Here is a 27,820-nt window from a genome sequence, read left to right on the forward strand (position 1 = left end):
TTTGATTACTAAATGATTCCATATGTGTTGTTTCATAGTTTTCATGTCTTCACTATTATTTTACAATGTAGAAAATAGTAAAAAATAAAGAGAAACCCTTGAATGAGTAGGTGGGTCCAAACTTTTAACTGGTACTGTATGTTTGTCCTTTGTAATTAAGATTATGTTAATAACCTCTAGTGACTCCCCATCCCGCATGAGGGAGCGTAATCATCGACTGACACTAATTAGCATAATGCAACAGACATAAATATTCCTAGAAAACATTCATTCTTATTCATGAAAATCACAAGTGAAACATATTGAGACACAGCTTAGCCTTTTGTTAATCACCCTGTCATCTCCGATTTTCAAAATATGCTTTACAGCCAAAGCTAGACAAGCATTTGTGTAAGTTTATCGATAGCCTAGCATAGCATTTTGTCCAGCTAGCAGCAGGTAACTTGGTCACGGAAATCAGAAAAGCAATCAAATTAAATCGTTTACCTTTGATGAGCTTTGGATGTTTTCACTCACGAGACTCCCAGTTAGATAGCCAATGTTCCTTTTTTCCAAAAATATTATTTTTGTAGGCGAAATAGCTCCGTTTGTTCTTCACGTTTGGCTGAGAAATTGCCCGGAAAATTGCCGTCACGAAAACTCTGAAAAATATTCCAAATTAGCTCCATAATATCGACAGAAACATGGCAAACGTTGTTTATAATCAATCCTCAAGGTGTTTTTCAAATATCTATTCGATAATATATCCACCGGGACAATTGGTTTTTCAGTAGGACCGATTGAAATAATGGCTACCTCTGCATTTTACATGAGAATCACTCTGAGAGCATCAGGTGACCACTTGCGCAATGTAGCCGCTTACGGGTATTCTTCAACATGAATGCTTTAAACTACTTCACAATGCTGTAGACACCTTGGGGAATACGGAGAGAAAGTAATCTGGTTCACTGCTCAATAGGGACGCATTGGAACGCAGCGCTTTCAAAACATGAGGCACTTCCGGATTGGATTTTTCTCAGGCTTTCGCCTGCAATATCAGTTCTGTTATACTCACAGAAAATAGAGGAGAAAGAAAACCGTAACAGAATCACCCAAGACAACAGGACCAAGCGGCGTGGTGACAGGCAGCAGGAGCAGAGCAAAGAGGACTGGACATGGGAGGAGATATTGGATGGTAAAGGACCCTGGGCTCAGCCTGGAGAATATCGCCGTCCCAAAGAAGAGCTGGAGGCGGCGATGGTGGAGAGGCGCTGGTATGAGGAGGCAGCACGGCGACGCGGATGGAAGCCCGAGAGTCAGCCCCAAAAATGTATTGGGGGAGGCACACAGGGAGGATGGCGAAGACAGGTAGGAGACCTGCGCCAACTTCCTGTGCTTACCGGGGGGCTAGAGAGACCGGGCAGGCACAGTGTTATGCTGTGGAGCGCACAGTGTCTCCAGTGCGGGTGCATAGCCCGGTGCGGTACATACCAGCTCCTCGTATCGGCCGGGCTAGAGTAAGCATCGAGCCAAGTGTCATGAAGCCGGCTCTACGCATCTGGTCTCCAGTGCGTCTCCTTGGGCCAGCTTACATGGCATCAACTTTGCGCTCGATGTCCCCGGTTCGCCTGCATAGCCCAGTGCGGGCTATTCCACCTTGCCGCACTGGCAGGGCGACCGGGAGCATTCAACCAAGTAAGGTTGGGCAGGCTCGGTGCTCAAGAGTTCCAGTGCGCCTGCACGGTCCGGTCTATCTAGTACCACCTCCACGCACCAGTCCTCCGGTGGCAGCTCCCCGCACCAGGCTTCCTGTGCGTGTCCTCGGCCCAGTACCACCAGTGCCAGCACCACCAACCAGGCCTACAGTGCGCTTCGCCTGTCCAGTGCTGCCAGAGCCTTCCTCCTCTCCAGCGCTGCCGGAGTCTCCCGCCTGTCCAGCGCTGCCAGAGCCTTCCTCCTCTCCAGCGCTGCCGGAGTCTCCCGCCTGTCCAGCACAGTCAGAGCCTTCCTCCTCTACAGCGCTGCCGGAGTCTCCCGCCTGTTCAGCGCTGCCGGAGTCTCCCGCCTGTCCAGTGCTGCCAGAGCTGCTAGTCTGCAAGGAGCCGCCAGAGCTGTCAGTCTGCAAGGAGCCGCCAGAGCCGCCAGTCAGCATGGAGCACCCAGAGCCGCCAGTCAGCATGGAGCAGCCAGAGCCGCCAGTCAGCATGGAGCAGCCAGAGCCGCCAGTCTGCCAGTATCCGCCAGTCAGCCAGGATTTTCCAGATCCGCCAGTCAGCCAAGATCCGCCATTCAGCCAGGATCCGCCATTTAGCCAGGATCCGCCATTTAGCCAGGATCTGCCAGTCAGCCAGGATCTGCCGGAACCGCCACTCAGCCAGGATCTGCCAGAACCACCAGCCAGCCAGGATCTGCCAGAGCCATCAACCCGCCTGAGCTTCCTCTCAGTCTTGAGCTTCCTCTCAGTCCTGAGCTTCCTCTCAGTACTGAGCTACCCCTCAGTCCCGAGCTACCCCTCAGTCCCGAGTTACCCCTCAGTCCCGAGTTACCCCTCAGTCCGGAGCTGCCCCTCAGTCCAGTGGGGCCCTTGGTGAGGGTTACTAGGCCAAGGTCGGCGGCGAGGGTCGCCAATCTAAGGACGCGATACAAGCGGACTAAGACTATGTTGGAGTGGGGTCCACGTCCCGCGCCGGAGCCGCCACCCGGACCCTCTCCTATGGGTTTAGGTATGCGGCCGGGAGTCCGCACCTTGGGGGGGGGGGGGGTTCTGTCATGCCCTGGTCTTAGTATTTTGTGTTTTCTTTATTATTTTGGTCAGGCCAGGGTGTGACATGGGTTATTTATGTGGTGTGTTTTGTCTAGGGGTTTGTTGTAGGTTATGGGATTGTGGTTAGTGGGGTTGTCTAGAAAAGTCTATGGTTGCCTGGAGTGGTTCTCAATCAGAGGCAGGTGTTTATCGTTGTCTCTGATTGGGAACCATATTTAGGCAGCCATATTCTTTGAGTGTTTCGTGGGTGATTGTTCCTGTCTCAGTGTTTGTTTGCACCAGATAAGGCTGTTTAAGTTTTCACGTTACGTTTATTGTTTTGTATTGTTCGTGTTTTCATCTTTATTAAAGATGTATACAAATAACCACGCTGCATTTTGGTCCGATCTCTGCTACACCTCCTCTTCAGAGGAAGAGGAGAAAGAAAACCGTAACACCAAAAATGAAAATACTGCCCCCTAGTCACAAAAATGTAAAGTACCTAATAAAGAACAGTGGATGTTTTCAGTATCTCTACTTTTAGGGAACATTTGGAAATAATATCATAATCTTTGCTGTTAAGCGGAGCGACACAGGGGAACCCAAGAGTCATTATTTCATTTATGTGGCAGTTATACGCATTGCTAATATGTGGTGCATCTGTGTTACAGGAAATACCTGTTCACCTATTCTTTACCTGGCAACTAATTACAGTATATGTTTTCCTATTGGCCAATGCTTTAATTGTGTGGGGTTAAGATTTACAGGAAGTGATAGACAGTTCTAGTTTGAAAACTTTGCTGATGGTGTTCAATCAAATCAAATCAAATCAAATTTATTTTATATAGCCCTTCGTACATCAGCTGATATCTCAAAGTGCTGTACAGAAACCCAGCCTAAAACCCCAAACAGCAAGCAATGCAGGTGAAGAAGCACGGTGGCTAGGAAAAACTCCCTAGAAAGGCCAAAACCTAGGAAGAAACCTAGAGAGGAACCAGGCTATGTGGGGTGGCCAGTCCTCTTCTGGCTGTGCCGGGTGGAGATTATAACAAAACATGGTCAAGATGTTCAAATGTTCATAAATGACCAGCATGGTCGAATAATAATAAGGCAGAATAGTTGAAACTGGAGCAGCAGCACAGTCAGGTGGACTGGGGACAGCAAGGAGTCATCATGTCAGGTATTCCTGGGGCATGGTCCTAGGGCTCAGGTCCTCCGAGAGAGAGAAAGAAAGAGAGAATTAGAGAGAGCATATGTGGGATGGCCAGTCCTCTTCTGGCTGTGCCGGGTGGAGATTATAACAGAACATGGCCAAGATGTTCAAATGTTCATAAATGATCAGCATGGTCGAATAATAATAAGGCAGAACAGTTGAAACTGGAGCAGCAGCACAGCCAGGTGGACTGGGGACAGCAAGGAGTCATCATGTCAGGTAGTCCTGGGGCATGGTCCTAGGGCTCAGGTCCTCCGAGAGAGAGAAAGAGAGAAGGAGAGAATTAGAGAACGCACACTTAGATTCACACAGGACACCGAATAGGACAGGAGAAGTACTCCAGATATAACAAACTGACCCTAGCCCCCCGACACATAAACTACTGCAGCATAAATACTGGAGGCTGAGACAGGAGGGGTCAGGAGACACTGTGGCCCACTCCGAGGACACCCCCGGACAGGGCCAAACAGGAAGGATATAACCCCACCCACTTTGCCAAATTCAATGTGGTTTCAACATTAAATCTGCTAAATAGTTATCCATCTCCACCCAGTCGTTGCTTCTACAGAAAGTCATCCATCCACCTGTACTCGGACCCTCATATAAAACAATGCAGATTGTCATGCAATTTACTGTGTAATTAATAGGCTATTATTATTGATTGGCTATTATTGTTGATTGACTTTTAATGCTTTGCATTATTTCCAACCCTTACCCCCATGTGTATCACTATCAGTTATACAGAAGTACCTTGCAAGGGTAAAGTTGAAGCCTTGCAAAAAGGTTTTCCATCGTTGTATAAATCACAATCACAATCTACTGTATGTAATTCACTCTGGAATTAAGATGGACTCACTCTGACGCCCTTAGCTTTTTCTAACACCCTGTCGGTGTAATGAAAAATATGTCTCAAGATTAAATACTAGATCCCTTTCCTTAAATAAAGTATTGTTGAACATGTTCACCTGAAAACAGCCGTTATCTGACTGCAGGTAGCAGTCTTCTTATGTTGGAGGTCTTAGAATAATTGTTGGAGTTTGGTGTAGAGAGAATCGTCTTGTTTGACATTTCCTTGTTTGATCTTGATGGACATTAGCTAGAACCAGTGGCGATTTTAGCATGTAAATCTTAGTGAGGCAAACTCCCCAATTGTTTCTATTTATACATGCCAGCAAAGCCACTACACAATACATTAATTGCACTACAGTGGTTAATTCAGCCCTTTTTAAATAACATAGCTTACGTGGCTGACTTGCTTAAACTAATGTGGTTTCTACTAACAATTGAGATGTACAAACTATGGCATAAGGGGATGACAAGCGGTTAAGAGGCAATCCGTAATTTCTATTAAGACATTAATGAGCGCACTAGGACTAACGTAGTCTATTTCAAATATTTGTTCAGCACTTTTGAAGTGTTGAGCAACAGAATTCAGAACATGGGCCGTTCTTACAGTGTTCTCCCTGTGCACCAAGTCATAACCGTAGGATAAATTAAGGGGGCATATAAGCAGACAATGAAAGCTCTTACAATTTCCAATGATTACATTTCTCAAAAACAGGTTATAGGCTATATGTGCACCACCAAGTTAGAACAGTAGATGACATTAAGAGGTGAAAATAGACCAAATAATTATGGTGAGGCACATGGGCTACTAATAGCTTGCTATACATCTTACACTTAGTATAACTTTCAGTATACATATCTCTCTGGCATATTACATCATTTATGCAGCAGCATAATTGGACTCACCTTGTTGTGCTGTGCTCACTTGAACAGGAAGGTGGCGCGGCGGTTCTTCGTGGGCAAAATTTGTCATCAAACTTTGTCATCAAAGTCTGCCATTCTCAGGTTTTATGATGCTTTCAAAACAACTGGGAGAAAAAAAAAGCTTGAATCATGATGATGTCAGTGATCTTCAGGTCATAGCTCTAGAAAGAGGCCCGAGTTCCGAATGTACAATTCCATATTTTCCCAGTCGTAGCTTGTTTTTGCCCAGTTCCCAGTTGTCTTGAACTCACTAAAATCAGATTTTGCAGTTCCGCCTTGTTCATGATTCATGCTTCATTGACAGTATGGCCAATGTTGAATGTTTATCATTTTAAACTAGGAAAGGAGACCCTTAATTTTAGACTTGGGACCACACAGCCACTCCACTGAATAGCAGGCTGATGATTGCTTTGCAATGCTTGCAGTTAGCCACTGATTTCTTCCAAACCACTCATTGTTGAATTTCCGATTTCCAACTTGTTGTGTGTTTTATCTGTTATTTCTCTTCATTATTTTTCTTCATATGACAAGGATTTGCCAGCAGATTGTCGACTTGATTTATGATGATGACTGCTAGCTAAGATTTTGGACTGATCATGTCAACATCATACTTTCAATCAAAGCTACTATAGATATGTGATTTGACGTCATTTTATCTGTGGCCAATGACCTTGAGCCATTTTGGATGGGCACCTCTAATGTAACTCTATGGCAGCACCCAAGGTGCTTGAATTTTATAGCTCTACCCTTAGACTTGGAGGTGACGTAGTGTCCCCATGAGGGAAAGAACACCGAGCCAATCACGACGCAATGCTCCATATTTTCTGCTGGCTTGCCCCACCACCACAGAAAGCACTGAACTGGAGCTGCCTCAAGAAAACAAAAAATAGGCCATGTTTGTATGCAGCTTTATTAACTCAGTGATTTTTATCTTTCTTTCTTTCTTTTTTACATTGTTTGAAAACTGATATGTGACACATATTAATGCCAAAATAACATAAAAGGAAAGCTAAAAATGTGGGTCTCAAAACTGCCCCACCTGCCCTGAATGACCGATCCCCACTGGCTACAACGTAAAACATAAATAGGCCTATTGAGTGGTCTTCCTGAGAAAGCGTGGGATTGCACAGTAGTATATATTTTACTCTTGTAAATCTCTCTTCTTGTTACAACGCTATGTTTGTTTATACATCAGTTGAATGTGTTATAAGTGTGCTTCATCTAATACCAGAACCAAAGGATCTGGATTACAGTTGAGATTACATTAAAAGTACATGGTGCAAGTGATCAGTGCTGTTCGAGATTCTGACAGATTATTACAAGTAATTGTGAAGATTTCCACAGACCTGCGACCACCTATGCACAGTTAAAGTTGGAAGTTTACATACACTTTAGCCAAATACATTTATACTCAGTTTTTCACAATTCCTGACATTTAATCCTAGTAAAAATTCCCTTGTTTTACTGTGGATATAGATACTTTTGTACCTGTTTCCTTCAGCATCTTCACAAGGTCCTTTGCAGTTGTTCTAGGATTGACTTGCACTTTTCACACCAAAGTACGTTCATCTCTAGGGGACAGAACGCATCTCCTTCCTGAGCGGTATGACGGCTGCATGGTCCCATGGTGTTTATACTTGCGTACTATTGTTTGTACAGATGAACGTGGTACCTTCAGGCGTTTGGAAATTGCTCCCAAGGATGAACCAGACTTGTGGAGGTCTACAATTTTTTTTTTCGGGGTCTTGGCTGATTTCTTTTGATTTTCCCATGATGTCAAGCAAAGAGGCACTGAGTTTGAAGGTAGGCCTTGAAATATATTCACAGGTACACCTCCAATTGACTCAAATGATGTCAATTAGCCTATCAGAAGATTCTAAAGCCATAACATAATTTTCTGAAATTTTCCAAGCTGTTTAAAGGCACAGTCAACTTAGTGAATGTAAACGTCTGACCCACTGGAATTGTAATACAGTGAATGATAAGTCAAATAATCTGTTTGTAAACAATTGTTGGAAAAATGACTTGTGCCATGCACCAAGTAGATGTCCTAACCGACTTGCCAAAACTATAGTTTGTTACCAAGAAATGTTATGAGTGGTTGAAAAACAACTTTTAATTACTCTGTATGCTATCTTGAACATGCCCGCTTTATATGATTACATAAGAAGACATTTATGTTATCAAATCAAACTTTAAATGCACTTTAAATAAAGTTTGATTTGAAATAGTCCTATTCTTTAACTTAGATTTTTGGTTGAGATTGAGACGTGAATCCAATGGGAGGTGCACTGAACAACATAGAGCGTTTGACTCCATGGAACTCTATTCCACATCAGGTAACTGAATCAAGCAGTAGAATCAGATAAAAAAAATATATACACCTTATGGAGCAGCGGGTACTTTGAAGAGATACACACACACATGCACACACACACACACACACTCTACACACACATTGTAATATTGTTGTATGGTGCTATTATACATTTTGTTTTATGTGTGATGGAAGTGCCTTAATGTGTTTTGACCCCAGGAAGAGTAGCTGCTGCCTTGGCAGGAACTAATGGGAATCCATAATAAACCCCAGGAAGAGTAGCTGCTGCCTTGACAGGAACTAATGGGGATCCCTAATAAACCCCAGGAAGAGTAGCTGCTGCCTTGACAGGAACTAATGGGGATCCATAATAAACCCCAGGAAGAGTAGCTGCTGCCTTGGCAGGAACTAATGGGGATCCATAATAAACCCCAGGAAGAGTAGCTGCTGCCTTGACAGGAACTAATGGGGATCCATAATAAACCCCAGGAAGAGTAGCTGCTGCCTTGACAGGAACTAATGGGGATCCATAATAAACCCCAGGAAGAGTAGCTGCTGCCTTGGCAGGAACTAATGGGGATCCATAATAAATACAAATACCCTTTGAAAAGACTTCGATAGTAACAGTGAATCCATGTAATTTTTAAGTGGATATCTCTCAACAATCATTCTCATGATAGTTCATTGGTAATAGTCAGTGACAAATATCATAGCTAAGCGGGGCTTAGTTAAAACACTGTATGGGAGGCCAATGGGTACCTGTAGATAGATACATTATCCAGTAGGAGGTGCTGCCTTGCCTATAGTTTTTTCTTGGGATAGTGGAAATAACATTGAAGATCTGATATGTTTTAAAGTTACAAATTCAACATACTTTAAACAAGGTTTGTCTATGTTGAAATTTGTTTACAATGATGACATAATACTGCGGTTGAAATGTCACCCTCAAAACAACAGTTCAAGTTGATAACTTTGTTCAAATACGGTGTATTTTCCATGTAGGATTTGTCACAATATGTTGACAAAGTACATCGAAACAACGTTGATTCAACCAGTTTGTGCACAATGGGGAGTCACAGGTGAACCTTACAGTTGGCAAGGTAACAGCCCACCCAATCACACACCACTAGTTTGGCAATCAAGCTGAAAGAAAAGACAATAAACATTTTCAGACAATTTCATAGAACAAATAATGGTCCAATCAGACTTCAGATTTATACAACATACCATAGAAAGCATTATTGTATGATTCAAATTTAGAAGCAAGCAATGTGTATGAATGAGTGTCCAAGGGTGTGTGAGTGTCACAGGAGGTTGATGGCATGTTTGGCCGGGATCGTGGTAATAGCTGGAGCAGAATTGGTGGAATGGTATCAAATACATCAAACACATGGTTTCCACCTGTTTGATGCCATTCCATCCACTCCCTTCCAGACATTATTATGATCCATCCTCCATTCAGCAGCACCACTGGTGAGTGTGTTATAGGATAATTGGACAAGGATGTCGTTATAAAGCAAAATTCCAAATATGAATTGTAGCTGGCATCAGTAAATTAAATAACATTTGGGCTGGTACTTGCATTTAAAGTCTTCCTGTTTCCGGGATTGACTTTCCCAGAAGGTGCCTATTGCAAATGTTAACGAAATGTTAATTAACTTAATTCTCATAATTCAGTGAAGTGCTTTTCGTTGGAGTCTAGTCCACTAATGGGGGCCATCACAAATCAGACTGCAGTCCATATGCTGTATCCTTCATCCCAGATGATGGTTGCAAAGCAGAAGTCTCCTTATTATTGCACTACGACTACTTCTTTGACACAACATTTCGCAGGAGAAGCATGTAATCAGGGCAGGTCGTGGGTACGGGTGGACTGGGGTTTTCTCAAACAGGGGTGGTGGGCTGGGCTGGGCTGGTTGGGGCAAGGGCTGTTCTCTGTGGGTTTACACAGCATGCAGCAGTGGAAGATCTGGACCAGCGTGGCACGAAACCGCTGTATTCGGAAGGCATAGAGGGCAGAGTTGATGTGGGTCATAAAGATTCCCACATACATGGCACTCTTGGGCATCCCACACTCCGGGCAATAGAAGAGGATGCAGTTCATGACATGCAGCGGCAGCCAGCACAGAGCGAATAAGAAGACGATGAGCGCCAAGGTCTTGGCTAGCTTCAGCTCCTTGTCCAACACCTGCCTCTGATTGAGAACCATATCAGGCCAAACACAGAAACAGACAAACTAGACACACAACATAGAATGCCCACTCAGATCACACCCTGACCAAACAAAACATAGAAACATACAAAGCAAACTATGGTCAGGGTGTGACAATCCAAGCATCTACAGTATACTGAACAAAAATATAAACACAACATGCAACAATTTCAACGATTTTACTGAGTTACAGTTCATTTTAGGAAATCAATCAATTTAAATAAATAAATTAGGCCCTAATCTATGGGTTTCACATGACTGGGCAGGGGCACAGCCATGGGTGGGCCTGGGAGAGCATAGGCCCACCCACTTGGGAGAAAGGCCCATCCACTGGGGAGCCCCAGAATGAGTTTTTCCTCACAAAAGGACTTTATTACAGACAGAAATACTCCTCAGTTTCATCCGGTGGTTGGTCTCAGACGATCCCGCAGGTGAAGAAGGCGGATGTGGACGTCCTGTGCTGGTGGGGTTACACGTGGTCTGCTTTGTGAAGTACTGCCAAATTCTCTAAAACAACATTGGAGGCAACTTATGTTAGAGAAATGAACATTCAATTCTCTGGCAACACCTCTGGTGGACATTCGCTCAAAACATGAGACAAAACAGCACATTTTAGAGCCACCTTTTATTGTCCCCAGCACAAGGTACACCTGTGTAATGATCATGCTGTTTAATCAGCTGTTTAATCAGCTTCTTGATATGCCACACCTGTTAGGTGGATGGATTATCTTGGCAAAGGAGAAATGCTCACTAACAGGGATGTAAACTAATTTGTGTACCAAATTTGAGAAAAATATGTTCTTTGTGCGTATGGAAAATTTCTGGGATCTTTTATTTCACCTCAGGAAACATGGGACCAACACTTTACATGTTGCGTTTATATTTTTGTTTAGTATATATACACATTGGTTTCAGATTTTTATGTGAGAATACAAAAGTTGGTTATGTGACAGAAATCAATTTTAAACTACATGTAATGCCCGGGGTGTAGTGGAGGAAGAAGTCAGGCGCAGGAAACAGAGAGTTCAAGGTAGCGATACTTTTAATTCACCACACCACCGATGAAAACGACGCCACCCAAACAAATGGCCCAAAACACGGGGAACTAAACAGTCCAGAAAAACACACATATCGTGCACAATAGTACACAGAAAATAATCCCGGAAAATAAAGCCCAACCAATTATGAATACAGACTCAAGCTCATTACCATAACACAACGTTAACTATTCATGAAAATCGCAAATGAAATGAAATAAATATGCTAGCTCTCAAGCTTAGCCTTTTGTTAACAACACTGTCATCTCAGATTTTAAAAATATGCTTCTCAACCATTGCAAAACAAGCATTTGTGTAACAGTATTGATGGCTAACGTAGCATTTAGCATTAGCATTCAGCTGGCAACATTTACACAAAAAAACAGAAAAGCATTCAAATAAAATCATTTACCTTTGAAGAACTTCAGATGTTTTCAATGAGGAGACTCTCAGATAGCAAATGTTCAGTTTTTCCTGAAAGATTATTTGTTTAGGACAAATCGCTCCGTTTTCTGCGTCACGTTTAGCTATGAAAAAACCCCTGTATCCAGGATTGTGTAAATCTATCAGCAAGCTCATTAGCATAACACAACGTTAACTATTTATGAAAATCGCAAATGAAATGAAATAAATATGCCATCTCTCAAGCTTAGCCTTTTGTAAACAACACTGTCATCTCAGATTTTCAAAATATGCTTCTCAACCATAGGAAAACAATCATTTGTGTAAAAGTAGCTAGCTAGCGTTAGCATTTCGCGTTAGCATTTAGCGTTAGCATTAGCGTTAGCATCCAGCACGCAACATTAACAAAAACATAAAAGCCTTCAAATAAAATCATTTACCTTTGAAGAACTTCTGATGTTTTCAATGAGGATACTCTCAGTTAGATAGCAGATGCTCAGTTTTTCCAAAAAGATTCCTTGTGTATTAGAAATAGCTTCGTTTTATACATCACATTTGGCTACCAAAAAAAATCCATAAATTCAGTCCTCAAAACGCAAACTTTTTTCCAAATTAACTCCATAATATCGACTGAAAACATGGCAAACGTTGTTTAGAATCAATCATCAAGGTGTTTTTCACATATCTCTTCATTGATACATCGTTCTTGGACACATGCTTTCTCCCCTGAATCAAATGGTAAAGTAGAAGCAGCTGGCAATTGCGCACCGAATTCGACGCAGGACACCAGGCGGACACTTGGAAAATGTAGTCTCTTATGGTCAATCTTCCAATGATATGCCTACAAATACGTCACAATGCTGCTAAGACCTTGGGCGAACGACAGAAAGTGTAGGCTCATTCGTTGCGCAATCACAGCCATATAAGGAGAGAATGGAAAACAGAGCTTCAGAAATTCTGCTAATTCCTGGGTGATGCATCATCTTGGTTTTGCCTGTAGAATGAGTTCTTGGGCACTTACAGACAAAATCTTTGCAGATTCTGAAACTTCAGCGTGTTTTCTTTCCAAAACTGTCAAGAATATGCATAGTCGAGCATCTTTTCGTGACAAAATATCGCGCTTAAAACGGGAACGTTTTTTATCCAAAAATGAAATAGCGCCCCTAGAGCTCTAACAGGTTAACCTAACTAAACACAGGTGTAACTAATAAACAGACAAGGGGGGAAAAAGGATCAGTGGCAGCTAGTAGGCCGGTGACGACGACCGCCGAGCGCCACCCGAACAGGAAGGGGAGCCACCTTCGGTAGGAGTCGTGACACTACATTGATGATAATTTATTATAAAACAACAAAATGAAGGAACATTTGATGGTAAGTGGCTGTTACCATATATTGCTCTCTTACACAACTCCCCCGTCGACATGGCACTACAAATAAATGAGACACACCAGGAACTCTGCCAAAAATGCCCAACGAACCAGCCTTAAAAGTCACTCCTTGGGACAGGAATATTTCAATTTGCTTAAAAGCTGTCAATGTCTAGCCCATTGATTTCTATTAAACTAAGCGAAGATATATGTCTTCCCAGCAGTCTGAGATAAATTCTACTTAGATTGCTACTGCACACTCCCTTGGTATCCCTTACACCACAAACAGGGCTTTTAAATTACAAACAAAAGTTAGCATGTAAGTCATCAATGTGTAATTACAATTAACATAACATTTTCTTCACTAGGAATACAGTAAAATACTCAAGTTGTTGCCCTAAAGCAAAATCAATCTCATTATAGACAATATATATGAAAAGTTTTTGCAAATTAAATACAGAAATATCTCATTCACATAAGAATTCACACCCCTGACTTAATACTTGTAGGAGCACCTTTGTCAGTGATTACAGTGGTGAGTCTTTCTGGGTAAGATGCAAAGAGCTTTGTAGATTGTAAAAAATAATAAAAAGGCAAATGTTGCACATTCTTCAAGATCTGTCAAATTGGTTGTTGATCATTGCTAGACAACCATTTTCAGGTCTTGCCATAGATTGTCAAGTAGATTTAAGTCAAAACTGTAAATCGGCCACCCAGGAACCTTCAGTGAATTCTTGGTAAGCGACTCCAGTGTAGATTTGACCTTGTGTTTTAGTTTATTGACCTGCCGAAAGGTGAATTAATCTCCCAGTGTCTAAGCAGACTGAACCAGGTTTTCGTCTGTGCTTAGCTCCGTTAAGTTTATATTCTGAAAAACTCCCCAGTCCTAATGATTACAAGCGTACCAACATGTTGCAGCCACCACTATGCTTGAAAATATGGACAGTGGCACTCAGTCATGTGTTGTATTGAATTTGCCCCAAACATAACACTTTGTATTCAGGACAAGGTTTATTGCTTTGCCACATTTGTTGCATTATTACTTTGAGTATTTGTAATCTGTACAATCTTCTATATTTTCACTGTCAAGTAGGTTAGTATTGTGGAGTGACTACAATGTTGTTGATCCATCCTCAATCTTCTCCCATCACAGCCATTAAATTATTTAACTGTTTTAAAGTCACCATTGGCCTCATGGTGAAATCCCTGAGTGGATTCATTCCTCCCCGGCAACAGAGTTAGGAAGGACGCCTGTATCTTTGTAATGTTTGTGTGTATTGATACACCATCCAAAGTGTAATTAATAACTTCGCCATGCTCAAAGGGATATTCCATGTCTGTTTAAAAATATCTATATTTTACCCATTTACAAATAGGTTCCCTTCTTTGCGTGACATTTTAAATCCTCCCTGGTCTTTGAGGTTGAATCTATGTTTGAAATGCACTGTTCGGCTGAGGAACCTTACAGATAATTGTATGTGTAGGGTACAAAGATGAGGTAGTCATTCAAAAATCATGTTAAACACTATTATTGCACACAGAGCGAGTCCATGCAACTTATTATGTGACTTGTTAAGCACATTGTTTACACCTGAACTTATTTAGGCTTGCCGTAACAAAAGGGTTGAATACATATTGACTGAAGACATTTAAGCGTTTCATTTGTAATGAGTAGGGAAACATTTCAAAATACATAATTTCACTTTGACATTATGGGGTATTGTGTGTAGGCCAGTGACAAAAAAAGCTCTCAATTTAGTACATTTTAAATTCTGGCTTAAACACAACAAAATGTGGAAAAAGTAAAGGGGTGTGAAGTCAGTGGAGTGTAAGCTAACATATAGAATGGTTTTAAGATGGTCATACCATGGATCATTTAGCTATTTGATTTTTGAATTTTAGGAGCCCTTTAGGTATAAAAAAAGATATATATCAAAAAGATTTTGATAAAATATTGAATTTGGCCATTACTACTATAGCCCATAAAAACACACTGAACAACACATTCATTATTGGCAAAAAAGACAGTCGAAAAATAAATCATAAGGAATAAGGTTTTGAAGTGTCTGTCCTATATATAGGATATATAAAAAAAGGTCAGTAAAAAAATGTATATATATATTTACACATATTTAACCCCTTTTTGGGGGTAGGTATAAAACTACCTCCATACTTACATTACTTTTTTAAAATTATTTTTTTAAACTGATACCAACTTCAGACCAAATCCTAACACGGACAATGCTGGGACAATTGTGCGGCTGTGATTGGGACGCCGGGTTGTGATACAACCTGGAATCGAACCAGGGTATGTAGTGACGCCTCTAGCACAGAGATGCAGTGCATCTCTCGGGAGCCCACCAATCAGGACCTAATAGTCATATATTAGTCACATAATAATTTAACACGTTCATAATTTTTTTTATGTAGTTATTACACATTGATTACACTATCACTTGTATTTCATATGTCACAACGATTAATAGATAAGTATGCTATGACGCTGGTAACGTTTTACCTTGCGCACCTCCCTTTCCTACCCCAAGCTCTCCGCACTGCTGGTAAAAAAAATGGCATGATTCCACCAATTGTAACTTTCTGAGTCACTTTCAAAGATACACCTTTACTTTCAAGGCGAACTGAAAATTCCACTTGTGTGGCTAATCATTATTGTGGCTGGCTTCACAACGTATAACCGGGTTATACCAGCCAAATGAAGCTAGCTGGCTGCTTCTAACGTTAGCTCTGTGTAACAGGGCCAAGTAGCGGCAAGCTAGTTATTTTGTGTCATGTCAATAGGCGAACAACAGGTGGCAACCGAGCTAATACTTACGCACAAGGATTCCTAAATCATTGCTAAGAATATTGAAAATTACTGCAGTTTTTACTGGTCATTGTTTTCAGGCTGATTGCATTAGTGCTAACGTTAGCTATCTACCGCCGAAGTTCTAACATCTGTATCAAAGATATTTGCCTTTTTTTTTATCCCGCTCGTTTGATCCTGATCTTATTTCAGATGTTCACACAGACGGTTTCCCATTCGCTCGAACAAATGTGCCTCGCTTTTTTTGCCTACTTTTTTTTGTAGTTTTGACAGTGCTTCTGATCGTAATTGTGGCGCTTGGCTTGCACGTGCAAATTCAGCATACACAACATTCTATAATAGAATTGTGTTATTTGACGTGTCAAATGAAAAGCTTATTTAACGCGACAAATAGTGTTATTTTGACGTGTATATTTTTTGACATGCAAATACCCAAACGGCATTACATAATTGCTTCCTCATTGGGGTTTTAGGCTGGGCTTCTGTATAATCACTTTGTGACATCTGATGTAAAAAGGGCTTTATAAATCATTGTGACAACGTTTGACATGTCCATGGCTCAGACATAATGCATTTTATAGTAGGCCTATGTTAACAATGCATTTCCATATTGAAGCCATGAAATGACTTAGAACAATGTGGACTGCAAACAAATTCAACATATTTAGAAAATGTGTTTCCTGATGCTATTTAACAAACTAGGCTATCACGGACTAACATTCTTATTAGAGTTGATGACAACGCAATTCATAAAATACTATAAATACACAATTTGAAGCAATCACATATTTAGCCATGGAGCACGTTCAAACCTACAGCGCTACAGCCAGCACTACGATTTAACATTGCATTAGGTTAGTTAAAATAGAGCCCTCTGCGTGGTAAAGTTGGCAGTTGTTTTCAGACTGTTCAGAACGCTACCTGGTAAAAGTAAATAGCATACAGCCGGTGTAATTCGACTCACTTGGTGGGAATCTTGACCCGGAGGTAGCGATGGCAATGGCCATTAGGGACAGGATGGAGCCCTGGGTGATGATGAGGAGCAGGCAGGAGAAGAAGAGGCAGGTGTAGAACTGAGTCTTCAGCCCCAGACTGATCACTACAGCCAGGGGAATGACCAGGGCTCCCACAGCGATGTCGGCCACCGGCAGAGACACGATGAAGCAGAACGTGGTGTCCCTCAGGGCCGGTTCGTACAGACCACCAGCACCACTAACACGTTGCCCAGCACAGAGGCCAGGGCTATGGCTGTCTCCATGGAGATGTACATCATGTCCACATGCTCCTGTGGCTTGACACCGGGAGAGGAAGACATTTTAATAGTCCCCAGATTTCCTCTTGCCTTTCCTCAGATTAAAAATTGTTTAAGAAGTAGTTAAATGTTCTTCTTCTTCAGTTGGTCCTTTGCATTCAGCTAATTTCATTGTGTCCTCTTCCATTCTGTGTGTTCCCTTTAAGCTGCTGCTGGTGAGAGAAGCGTGGGTGGTGACTGACCTGGCATTGACTCACTGAGTGGGCCCTATGTCGACTGCTCCACACTGACCGGCTGATCCCCTGCATCTCTCCTTCTCTTAGAGGGGAGGGGCCTCGTTCTCCTCCCATCACTCCTCTGGAACAGTAGGGAGCTTCTCACACATGTCATATGGGCGCGCGTGTGTGTGTGGGTGGGTGCGCATGTGCTATGTGTGTGGGTTTTTGTATGTGATAATCTGTGTGTGCATACATGTGGGTGAGAGGGGAGCTGTGACAGGTCTGGCAGGTGGGTCTCATAAAACATGCATTTGGGATATTTTTTAACATTGCCACTCAAGATAACAGGGTGTCAAACGACAATGTGAGCGACCTAGGTGCCATTTTAACATTTTAGTACTCTTTCTGTCACCTGAGATGCACTGCAGACAGGACCTTGACACTTACCCAAGAGGATTTGTGAGAAACTAACATTCTGCCCCCACCCATGCTCTTGTGCTAACCAAAACCAATTTCAAACTCTCAAATGGCTTTGCATGAATGACTGGACTGCACGCTGTGTCCAGATGAGCTCTATGTGATGTGATATGTGTTTACTTCCTGAATTACAGAGAATCTGTAGAAATAGAACCGTACATCGCCTATAGATAATTGTTGTATCCAGCCTTTTTGCCTTTAGCCTTGTTCATAAAGGTGAATTAATGAATTCATCACAAAGCATCAATAAATAAGATACATGGGAGTAATTGGAAGTATGTAATGTGCAAGTTATTCAGTTGCAATCCGTGATTTAATTTCATAGACCAGCTAAATAACTTGTGTGAAATATGGTATGTTTTGAATGGTACATTAGTGCATAACTGTAGCCATTCAGTTATGTAACTCTATAGCGACAGGAAGAGGATTGTGATTTTATCACATTTATATGCTCATGAATACATTTTAGCACATTTTCTTCCTTTTATCATTTTGAAAACATCATTATAATTTTCTGTGATTTTTTTTACTTCACTCTGGCCACCATCAATTTAATCATTCTGGACCAGCTCTTTGCTAAAATAATCATGGAACCATGCAAAAAAAAGGGACACATATTTACATATTGAAATATCATATGCACTGAAATTAATTCAATTCAAGTGGCATTGCATAATTTTGATGACTGCCAGCAAGCCAAGCCGAAAATGTTTAATTATCCTAAAACACTGTTTTCTCTTGCTTGGTTTCAATAAGGCAATGTTAATGTCTAAATCTGAAAGTCCTGTCAGCCACTATAAAGGATCTCTGTGATGGCCCTTCTCAATCCATTAAGGAGAGAAGAAGTTTCAACGTCTGCCCGTAAACATTTTACATTCTCTCTTTTTTGGAGGAAACCGATGAATCAAGACTTTCTTTGGGGACATTGCCTCCTACCTCTGACCGTGCTCTGTGCATTAGCTTGTTGGTGAGCAGACACAACAGTAACTCACTTTTATTGGAGATTGTATCGCCTTCCTCATGTTCTTTACGTCATCTGAGTCCCAGGGATAGTCAGCTTTGTGTGCGTGTCTCTGATAGAGCAACAATCATAACATAGCAACAGTGATAGAGCGACAATCATAACATAGCAACAGTGAGCTTTGATGTACGGGTTGGTAAAGGTATGGCGACAAGCTTTTTATTGTGTGTCAATAAACCTTTAGAAGAGCTGTTTCAGGCCAATGAGCACATTTTTGTCAAATGGACTACTGATCAACCAACCTGTAGTCTACCAGTAGAGTAGCTCAGTTTGTAGACCATGCCACTTGCAACATCAGGATTGTAGGTTCAACTCCTGGTGGGACCACCGATATGACAAATGTATGCACACACAGTTGCTTTGGATAAAAGAGTCTGCTAAATGGTATATTATCTACAGTACACCTTTAGATGAAGCGGGGGAACAGGTGCTCAAAGTGAAAACATTCCGACGGCTTCTCTAGCCAAAATATGTAACGTTTATTTCTCTATTTGCTTTCTGAAACAACACATTCATTCATCACACATTGTAAGCAAGCTAGTGTCAGTGACTCCTAAGCCTAGAAAACTATTTGAGATAATTGCCATCGGGAAAAGTGGCTATCAGCTGAACAAAGCTAATGATAGCGTAAATATGCTAGCTAGCTAGCGATGCTGTCGAAACAAGTAAATACGCTAGCTGGTGTCGTGTCTATGACTATGATTAAATTATATGATGCTATTTTATCAAATCGATTACCTAACGTTTAATTGATTATGTGATTGAATTAAACCATGCAAAAGACATTCAACTCAATCGTAGCCTCCTACCAGTCTCCCCACCCGGCGCCCGCAGCCAGTGGTCACTGCATGCAAGTCAGACGAGTTCGCTCTCAAAATAAAATGAGACTCAAAGTAAAATGTAAAAGGAAATCATACAATTAAAAACATCTACCGAGCTGCGAGTTCATATTTTAATAGGAGGGCAAAAGGACAGGGCTCAACCAGCACCCGAGCACCTATCTGTCCGCTAGAGTTTTGACTTCTGGGTGCGTTTTGCAACAGAAACCAACTGGCCAGTGAATACACCTCTGAGACTGTAACCAACACTGTGAATAGCAGTAATGAATTAGTACAGTACCATGCAGAGGTTCGCCAGGTCAGATTCCTCAGGGGATTATGTGGCTGTGGTGAAGAGATCCCATTACCTGTAAGCAACTGAGTTTAATGTTCTCCACATACTCATCAAACTTCCTATTGGAGTTGAAGGATGCCTCCAACAACCATTAGCGCTTAATACAGCTCTGAAGCTACAGTACACAGTGCTAGCGATCCTATTATGACTGCTGTAATGGACATCGATACAGAGAAGAGGGTCGTAGACTGGGTGAATGTGTTCCAATGGTAAAATTTGAAAAACAGTGAGTTAACATATATAATATTGTATTTCTATTCAGGGGGAAGCCAGCAATAAAACAATGGAATTGAAAACGTAATACCAGTAGAATTTCAGAAGGCTAGAAGGAGCATGAGCTCTACTGCATTATCATCCACACAACTTCTGTGGAAGATTCTATTGTTTTCGCGTCATAGCTTAATGAGGGGCCTATGTTTTGACACAACGATCCCTTTAACTTTACATCTATTTTTTTTGCTGCTACTCTTTTTAAGGAACGAAAAAAACTGCTTCAGTCCTAACGTAAAACATGCTTTAGGCCCATGGGGTTTACAAATGATTTTATTATATTTTTACTCACTTAGCAGACACTCTTATCCAGAGTGACTAACAGGAGCAATTAGGGTTAATCAGTTTGTGTACCTGTTTTGTCTCTTGTAGTCCTTGCTGTGTTTATAACAATGTGTTTGTTTGCTTCGGTTGCGCACAGGTGTAGCATAATCATTTGTTCACTCTTTTGTTGCTGATTTTCCTGTGCCGAAATGCAGATGCGCTTTCTGATTTACATAAATTCACGGAAAATCCGCACGAACACATGGTCATATTAACAGTATTGCATTTTTCATGTAGACTGATTTTTGACAGCTAATAGCCTAACCATCGCACACACAACATTATGTACTAAATGTTCAAATCTCGTTGCTGCAGGATTATTTTGTTGCAACAATGCTGGTCAAATTAAGATTCTACATCTGTATCTGATTTCTGGATGTCATAGCTGCCTTCATCAAGTAGAGTAGAAGAATAAATCAGCAATATGTCAGTGCAATCCGGGATCCTTGGGACATCTCTACCTCATTGAAGTTGACATTTAAAATGGTTAAAGTAAGGCTTGAGGTTAGGGTTAAGGTTTAGGGTAGGGATGTCCCAAGGAACTCGGATAGCACTGACAAATATGTCCTATAGGAGCAGTGTAAATATTGAGGCGCTTGTGACTCCCCCAGATATTGTGGGTAGAAACTTTTGGCATCTGTACAGGAACATGGTGAAATATCACTCAACAATGACCCAGATCCCTGGCCACTATCACTCAACTCAATACAACTATTTATTGCTGAAGCAGACAAATCATTGAATGAGATTGCACATTTTTTTCCTACAATTTTTTTGTGATAACTGCCAAATAGTGCATGTTATTTCCATTTCTGGGCAACGTTATCATACAGAAGAAAAAAAAAAAAAATTCAGCACATTCAAGAAACACGAGTCTTTAAACAGGAAATCGATATGAGTAAAATGAAACCTGTAAGAGCCCACTTACTTGACTTCCTTGCAACTTCCTCTGTCTATTTTTATCCCTCAGTTTTTTTCAACAAATGCCAAATATTAAAATATGCCAATGTATAACACCCTGGCAGTAGTTTCCCTTATTATACAGGTTCTAAGGTCTTCATGCACTTTGCCAAAGAAAAAAAAGCTAAGCGACTATCACTTCTATTGTCTTCCTACACTATCAACATGCTTGTACCTTCAACTGTGTCAATTTTCATAACACTGATAGCATTTCCATCAATATTTCTATCTGCACTGTTAGGGTTGCTGCTGATGATGTTTTCACTAGTCTGGTTGCTCTGAGAGCCCTGACTGTCACCTCGACACACAAAGACATTCCTCCAGATCCTCAGGTACGCTTCCTGGATCTTGCGGATCTTGAAGGCATAAACAATCGGGTTGACAGCTGAATTGCCATGGGAGAGGAGGATGCCCACGTAGAAGGCCTGTTGGGGTATGTCTGATGGGTTACCAAAGTAGGCAACACAGTTCATGATGTCCAGTGGGAGCCAGCAAAAGGCGAAGAGCACCAGGACCAGAGTCAGGGATCGGGCCAGGCACCTTTCCTTTGTGAAGTAGATGTGGGACTGGGTACTGCTCCCCGTCTTCTCTCTCAGGTTATTTTGTATGATACAGAAGATGTAGCAGTATAGGACAGCCATGACAAGCAACGGAGTGAGGGTGCAGAGGAAGAAGAAAAAGTAAACCAGGTATGACATGGGAATCACAGCCAGGAAACGGCAGATGATGGTAGTTGAGTTCCCTGAGTGAGACAAGGTGTCATGGTTGTACCACCCAAACATGGGTGGGAAGCTCAACATGAAGGCAACAAACCAACATATTGCCACCACCACCCAAGATCTCCTCTCTGTCACTGTCCTCTTGTACCTGTTGAAGCAGAGAATATGTTCATCTGACATGACAACCATTTTTTAAAGCTGTGTGTATGTACTGTATATGCATGCACACTCACCTGAGAGGGATGAAGACGCGTAGGAATCTGTCCACAGAGATGGCTAGCAGAGACATGACCGAAGTCATTGTCAACATGATGACCACACAGCTTATGAAGAGACATACATTGAACGAGGTGCACACCCGTCCATCCACCAGCACAGCCAGCGGCACAGCCACAGAACCTACAAGGAAGTCAGCTGCAGCCAGAGAGACCAAAAAACAGAAGGTGGGCTGCCGGAGGTTGCTGCTCGACCACACTGCCCAGATCACCAGGACATTTCCCAGACAGCAGGCAACAGCGATCAGCACCTCCAGCACTGTGTAGACAACGTCTCCTCCAGGCATCCTGTCAACCGTCCAATGGAAGTTTAATATGGGCAATTACTGTACTTAACACTAAGTGTGCTCTATTCTATACCTCTGGAGATGTTCCTTTTCCTGTAGGCTCGAGGATGTTCACTTAGCTATTGAAAAGGTTTATTGAAATGTCACAGCCCCCACTTGCCTGCTATAGGTTAAGGATAAGTGTTGTTGTGGTATCTCACTTCTCCTACACTGCTAGAAGGAGGGGACTGTGTATAAAATAGTTTGTTAATCTCAGTTGAATCCTTATCTTGAACATTTGGCAATAAGAGGCAAGGTGTCGCAATCTTAAAATTTATGTTGGCTGCAAAATTTTTTTTAGCTGTGGTTGTGTTGTACAGATATCCTGTAGCTTTAGAGGAAGGATGCTCAAAATAGACTTGTCTCTGTGAATGGTATACATGTCACAATGTGGAACGTGACAGGTGATACGTCTGGGATAAGTAGGCACAGTAAAGGCAGAGGCAGACAACAAAAAGGTCAGTTTCAACATGTATTTTAAGGCATGGTTTTCAATCGTCATCATTTCAGTAATCAAGTTAATTCACCATTTTTAACACTGTCCCACAATTCACTTCAACTGTTTCACTTCCATAATATTTTATTTTTGCTTTTAACTTAGAAAACCATGCTACTTCAAAATCCAGCCTGGTCTCATAGACTAGACGTAACATAGCAAATGGATATCCAATATATTATGCTTGGTATGGTTACATAAGACAGAGGGTTACTTAAGGCAAAAACGAAATGATGGCGGTTCGTCGGGGTCGGCGTATAACGCGAACATCTAGCAAGCCAAAGGTTGTGTGTTTGAATCTCATCACAAACAACTTTAGCATTTTAGCAACTTTGCAACTACAACTACTTAGCATGTTAGCAAACCCTTACCCTAAACTCTTTAACTTACCCTTCTCCTAACCCTACTCTTAACCCATGACCCTAACCCCTAGCCAAACAAAACAAGGGGCATAGGAAGTGGCAGGCATTTATTTGCTCTAAATCTCCATTGTAACAGATCTGTATATAATGACTAGGTGCTCATGTCTCAACCCTAACAATTGGAGTCTTTGTCCTAAAGCCGGGAAGGCAGACGACAAGCTTAGGTCCAAAATAAGCCCATAGAAACACATTGGGCTTATTTTGGACAGATAAAAGCTCTCGCTTCTCCTCTTCCTCTCTGATTGTAACTCAAACAAATCTCCATTAGCCATGTGGGCTCACCAATGCCATCACATACTCTGGCAAACTTGGGATCCACCATGATTCCGGATTGCATTCACTTCCTGTGGGCTGTCAGCATAGCCGCAAGAAGTAGGGGTGCTGAGGGTGCTGCTGCAACTCCTGAAAAATCAAGATAAAAAATATAAATATAAATATATATATACCTGTACTAGTCCTATATTAGAGGACTGTTATAGCGATCTGTAGCTTTGCACCCCCCCCCCCTCCCCAACAAAACAGTTGAGATGACAACCAGGGCTCTCAGAGCAACCAGATCACTGTGAACAAAACATGTATCACCCTTAATCCTAACACTGTGAGTGAGTCATAGTTAATGATTTGTTGAATGATAATTACAAAATGACATTTTGGTTTTCCTTACCCTGTAAGCAGTCTATAAACAAGGTATGCCAGCAATCCATGTTTTGCTTTCATTTACCTGGGGTGCGTTCATGTTGCTTGACAATTTGTACTGAACAACACTTTTCTCCAAAATGTTCCACACTGTCCTTCGATAGCCTTTGAGGTACGTTTGCTCCGATTTGGTGGGTGTGGCCTGACCAATATGGGTGTAACCATTTGAAATCGCAGAACTCGTGCAAAACTCGTGCAGCACATCATACGGTAATCGCCCTCTGGGCAATCATAATCACAGCATTTTTCAACTGGAAGGTCAATACAGTACAATTTCTGTTGAATTGAACATTGCATACCATTCGGTCACACTGACCACACCCCTGGCCACTGTTTCTAAATGCTAACTTTGGTACCGATATTATAATTTTTGGAGCTTCATGTCCAAATCATCCCAAAGTATCTCAAATGTATTGTGTTCCTCAATAAAATTACTTATAGATCATTTGGACATGAATCACAAAAAATGCTAATATCGGAATTTTGGTGAACTATCCCTATAACCTAACCCTTGTTCTAAAACCTAACCTCACACAAATGGACTGGTCCATCGTATTCTAGCCTACAGCTCTCTGGATATAAGATTGTAGTACTCTATTCTTAATTCCTGGCATAGCCAATACAGGCCCTAAATCATTCTAATGTGGTAGAAAGGTTTATTGTATTATACTGTAGAAGAGCTATTGCCATTGTATTTCAGCAAAGGCTTTCCTAGTCATTGTGAGTGAGGGTCTGTTTGTTTGTTTGAGAACGCATGGTCTACCCCAAGGCCCTATTTGAAGTAGGCCCATTTCACTTTGGCAATTGATGTGGAACAGCACTTTATATACATGTTTATTATAGCTGTTTTTACATTTTATTTGCAATATTTAGCGATGTAATGAAATTGGTAAAGTACACGTTAGCTAGTCATTGTGAGTGAGGGTCTGTTTGTTTGAGAACGCATGGTCTACCCAAATGCCCTATTTGAGGTAGGCCCATTTCACTTTGGCAATTGATGTGGAACAGCACTTTATGTTCCCTGTACTCCCTGTACTTTATATACATGTTTATTATAGCTGTTTTTAAATTTTATTTGCAATATATAAAGATGTTATGAAATGGGTAAAGTACACGTTAGCTAGTCATTGTGAATGAGAGTCTGTTTGAGAACGCATGGTCTACCCCAAGGCCCTATTTGAGGCAGGCCCACATCAATTGCCAAAGTGAAATGGAACAGCACTTTATGTTCCCTGTACTCCCTGTACTCTATATGTATGTTTATTATAGCTGTTGATACAGGGCTCATATGTGAAACTATTCTAACTGAACATTTTCTTTCACAGTGGCACTGACTCCGACTGGGAGCCCCCAGTGCCAAGGTGTCCATCCCCCTCTGAAACTGGTTCATTCAGCTGTACCCCTGCTGTCTCTGGCTCCACACCTCCCGGGCCATCTAGAGGTGTGAAGGCACTGACAAAGAAGAGGAAGAGGGGAAGTGTGCCACCAGCAAACAGAGGTGTTGGCACACCGTCCTAGAAGATGATGTGGAGCCACCCCAACCAACTTTTAGGCCGAAAAGGAAGCCAGGACCTCAGGTGAACCCGAACGCAACTTACACCCCCCTTCAGCTTTTTCAACTGTTTTTCACACCATCTGTTGTAGATTCGCTCGTGTCCAACACAAATAAGAATGGGAAGAAGAAACAAGCAGGCAAAAAGGTAGCATGGAAGCCCATATCCATGTCAGACTTTTTCTGCTACCTTTCACTGGTCATCTACATGGGGCTGGTGAGGCTGAAAAGCCTGAAGGACTACTGGAAAACGTCATCTCTGTACCAACTGCCTTTCCCCATGACTGTTATGTCCTGCAAAAGGTTTCTGATTATTTCACAGGCGCTTCATATCAGTGACCCAAAGGTTGATGAAGAGAATGAGAAGAAGAGAGGCACAGCAACGTTTGATAGACAATATCAATATCAATAATATGCAATATCAAACCGCTCTACCACAGCATTGTTGAGGCCTGCAAGACGTACTTTCAGCCAGCTCAGAACGTGTCAATCGATGAGAGGATGGTAGCCTCAAAGGCAAGAATTGGCCTCAAACAATACACGAGAAACAAACCAACCAAGTGTGGTTACAACCTGTTTGTGTTGGCTAATTCTGTATGTGCCTACACATGCAATTTCTCTGTCTACGAGGGGAAGAACAGTTTTGCTACCGGTAAGGGACTTAGCTATGACTCTGTAATGGAGTTATTGGATGTTCAACTACTAGGGAAGGGCTACAAACTGTTTGTGGATGTCACGACTTCTACCGAAGGTAACTCCTCTCCCTGTTGGGGCAGCGCTCAGCTCTCGGAGTCGCCGGTTTACTAGCCGCTACCGATCCCTTTTTCCTTTTCTAGTTGTTTTGTCTGTGTTCCTTTTCACACCTGGTTTCAATTGCTTTTATTTCTGTGTGTATATAGGGCACCTGTTACCTGCTTTAATTCGTGTGGGTATTAGCATTCAGTATTCTATGCTGTTCCTCCGTGTATTGACACGAGTTTCCGATATTCATCTGGGCCAATTTTGTATTGGTGGACTATGTATACATACAGTGCCTTGCGAAAGTATTCGGCCCCCTTGAACTTTGCGACCTTTTGCCACATTTCAGGCTTCAAACATAAAGATATACAACTGTATTTTTTTGTGAAGAATCAACAACAAGTGGGACACAATCATGAAGTGGAACGACATTTATTGGATATTTCAAACTTTTTTAACCTGTCTACGATACTGGTTCCCAATTGGGAATCAACCCTCCCACGTGCAGCTGGAACGGTGGCGCATGGAACGCAAAAATATTCTTAAAAATATTTAACCTCCACACATTAACAAGTCCAATAGCTCAAATGAAAGATAAACATCTTGTTCATTTAGCCAGCAAGTCAGATTTCTAAAATGTTTTACGGCGAAAACATAGCACATATATATGTAAAACCACCACCAGACACAGCTCATTTCAATAGCCAAAACATGCAATCAACAAACGCAGGATTAAAAAATAAATCGCTCACTAACCTTTTGAAAATCTTCATCAGATGACAGTAATATGACATATTACACAGTACATATTTTTTTTTTTCAATAATATGCCATTTATATCCATAAATGTCCATTTACAGTGAGTTCACCTTCAGAAATTACTCAAAAACGCCCGCAGGAAATCTATGTAGCGCGGCAAGATAACGTAAAATAGACATCATAAACTTTGACTAAATATACATGTTCTACATATAGTTAGAAAGATACACTGCTTCTTTATGCAACCGCTGTGTTAGATTTATTTTTAACGTTACAGA

General features: G+C 41.7%; 1 protein-coding gene and 1 pseudogene across 1 annotated transcript; both read right to left on the reverse strand.

The window, feature by feature from the left end:
* Window positions 1-16,824: 16,824 nt before the first annotated feature.
* Window positions 16,825-17,363, reverse strand: LOC110493272 (adenosine receptor A1 pseudogene; annotated as a pseudogene).
* A 3,933-nt stretch (window positions 17,364-21,296) lies between these two features.
* On the reverse strand, window positions 21,297-23,206 carry LOC110495198 (adenosine receptor A3). The gene is made up of 2 exons (XM_021570512.3): window positions 22,512-23,206; window positions 21,297-22,426 (listed from the first exon to the last, which is right to left on the reverse strand). The coding sequence occupies exons 1-2, from the start codon at window positions 22,838-22,840 to the stop codon at window positions 21,712-21,714; spliced, it is 1,044 nt and encodes a 347-aa protein (XP_021426187.3). The 5' UTR covers window positions 22,841-23,206; the 3' UTR covers window positions 21,297-21,711.
* Between the last annotated feature and the right edge of the window lie 4,614 nt (window positions 23,207-27,820).

Source organism: Oncorhynchus mykiss, chromosome 17, assembly GCF_057628025.1.
Source record: "Oncorhynchus mykiss isolate SJ-2025 chromosome 17, ASM5762802v1, whole genome shotgun sequence".
NCBI lineage: Eukaryota > Metazoa > Chordata > Actinopteri > Salmoniformes > Salmonidae > Oncorhynchus > Oncorhynchus mykiss.

Excerpts from the sequence above, each read along its gene's own strand:
- LOC110495198 (XM_021570512.3), bottom strand. The coding sequence starts at position 22,840 with ATGCCTGGAGGAGACGTTGTCTACACAGTGCTGGAGGTGCTGATCGCT. Across the intron at positions 22,427-22,511 it reads CGCGTCTTCATCCCTCTCAG|GTACAAGAGGACAGTGACAG; the intron begins GTGAGTGTGCAT and ends CTGCTTCAACAG.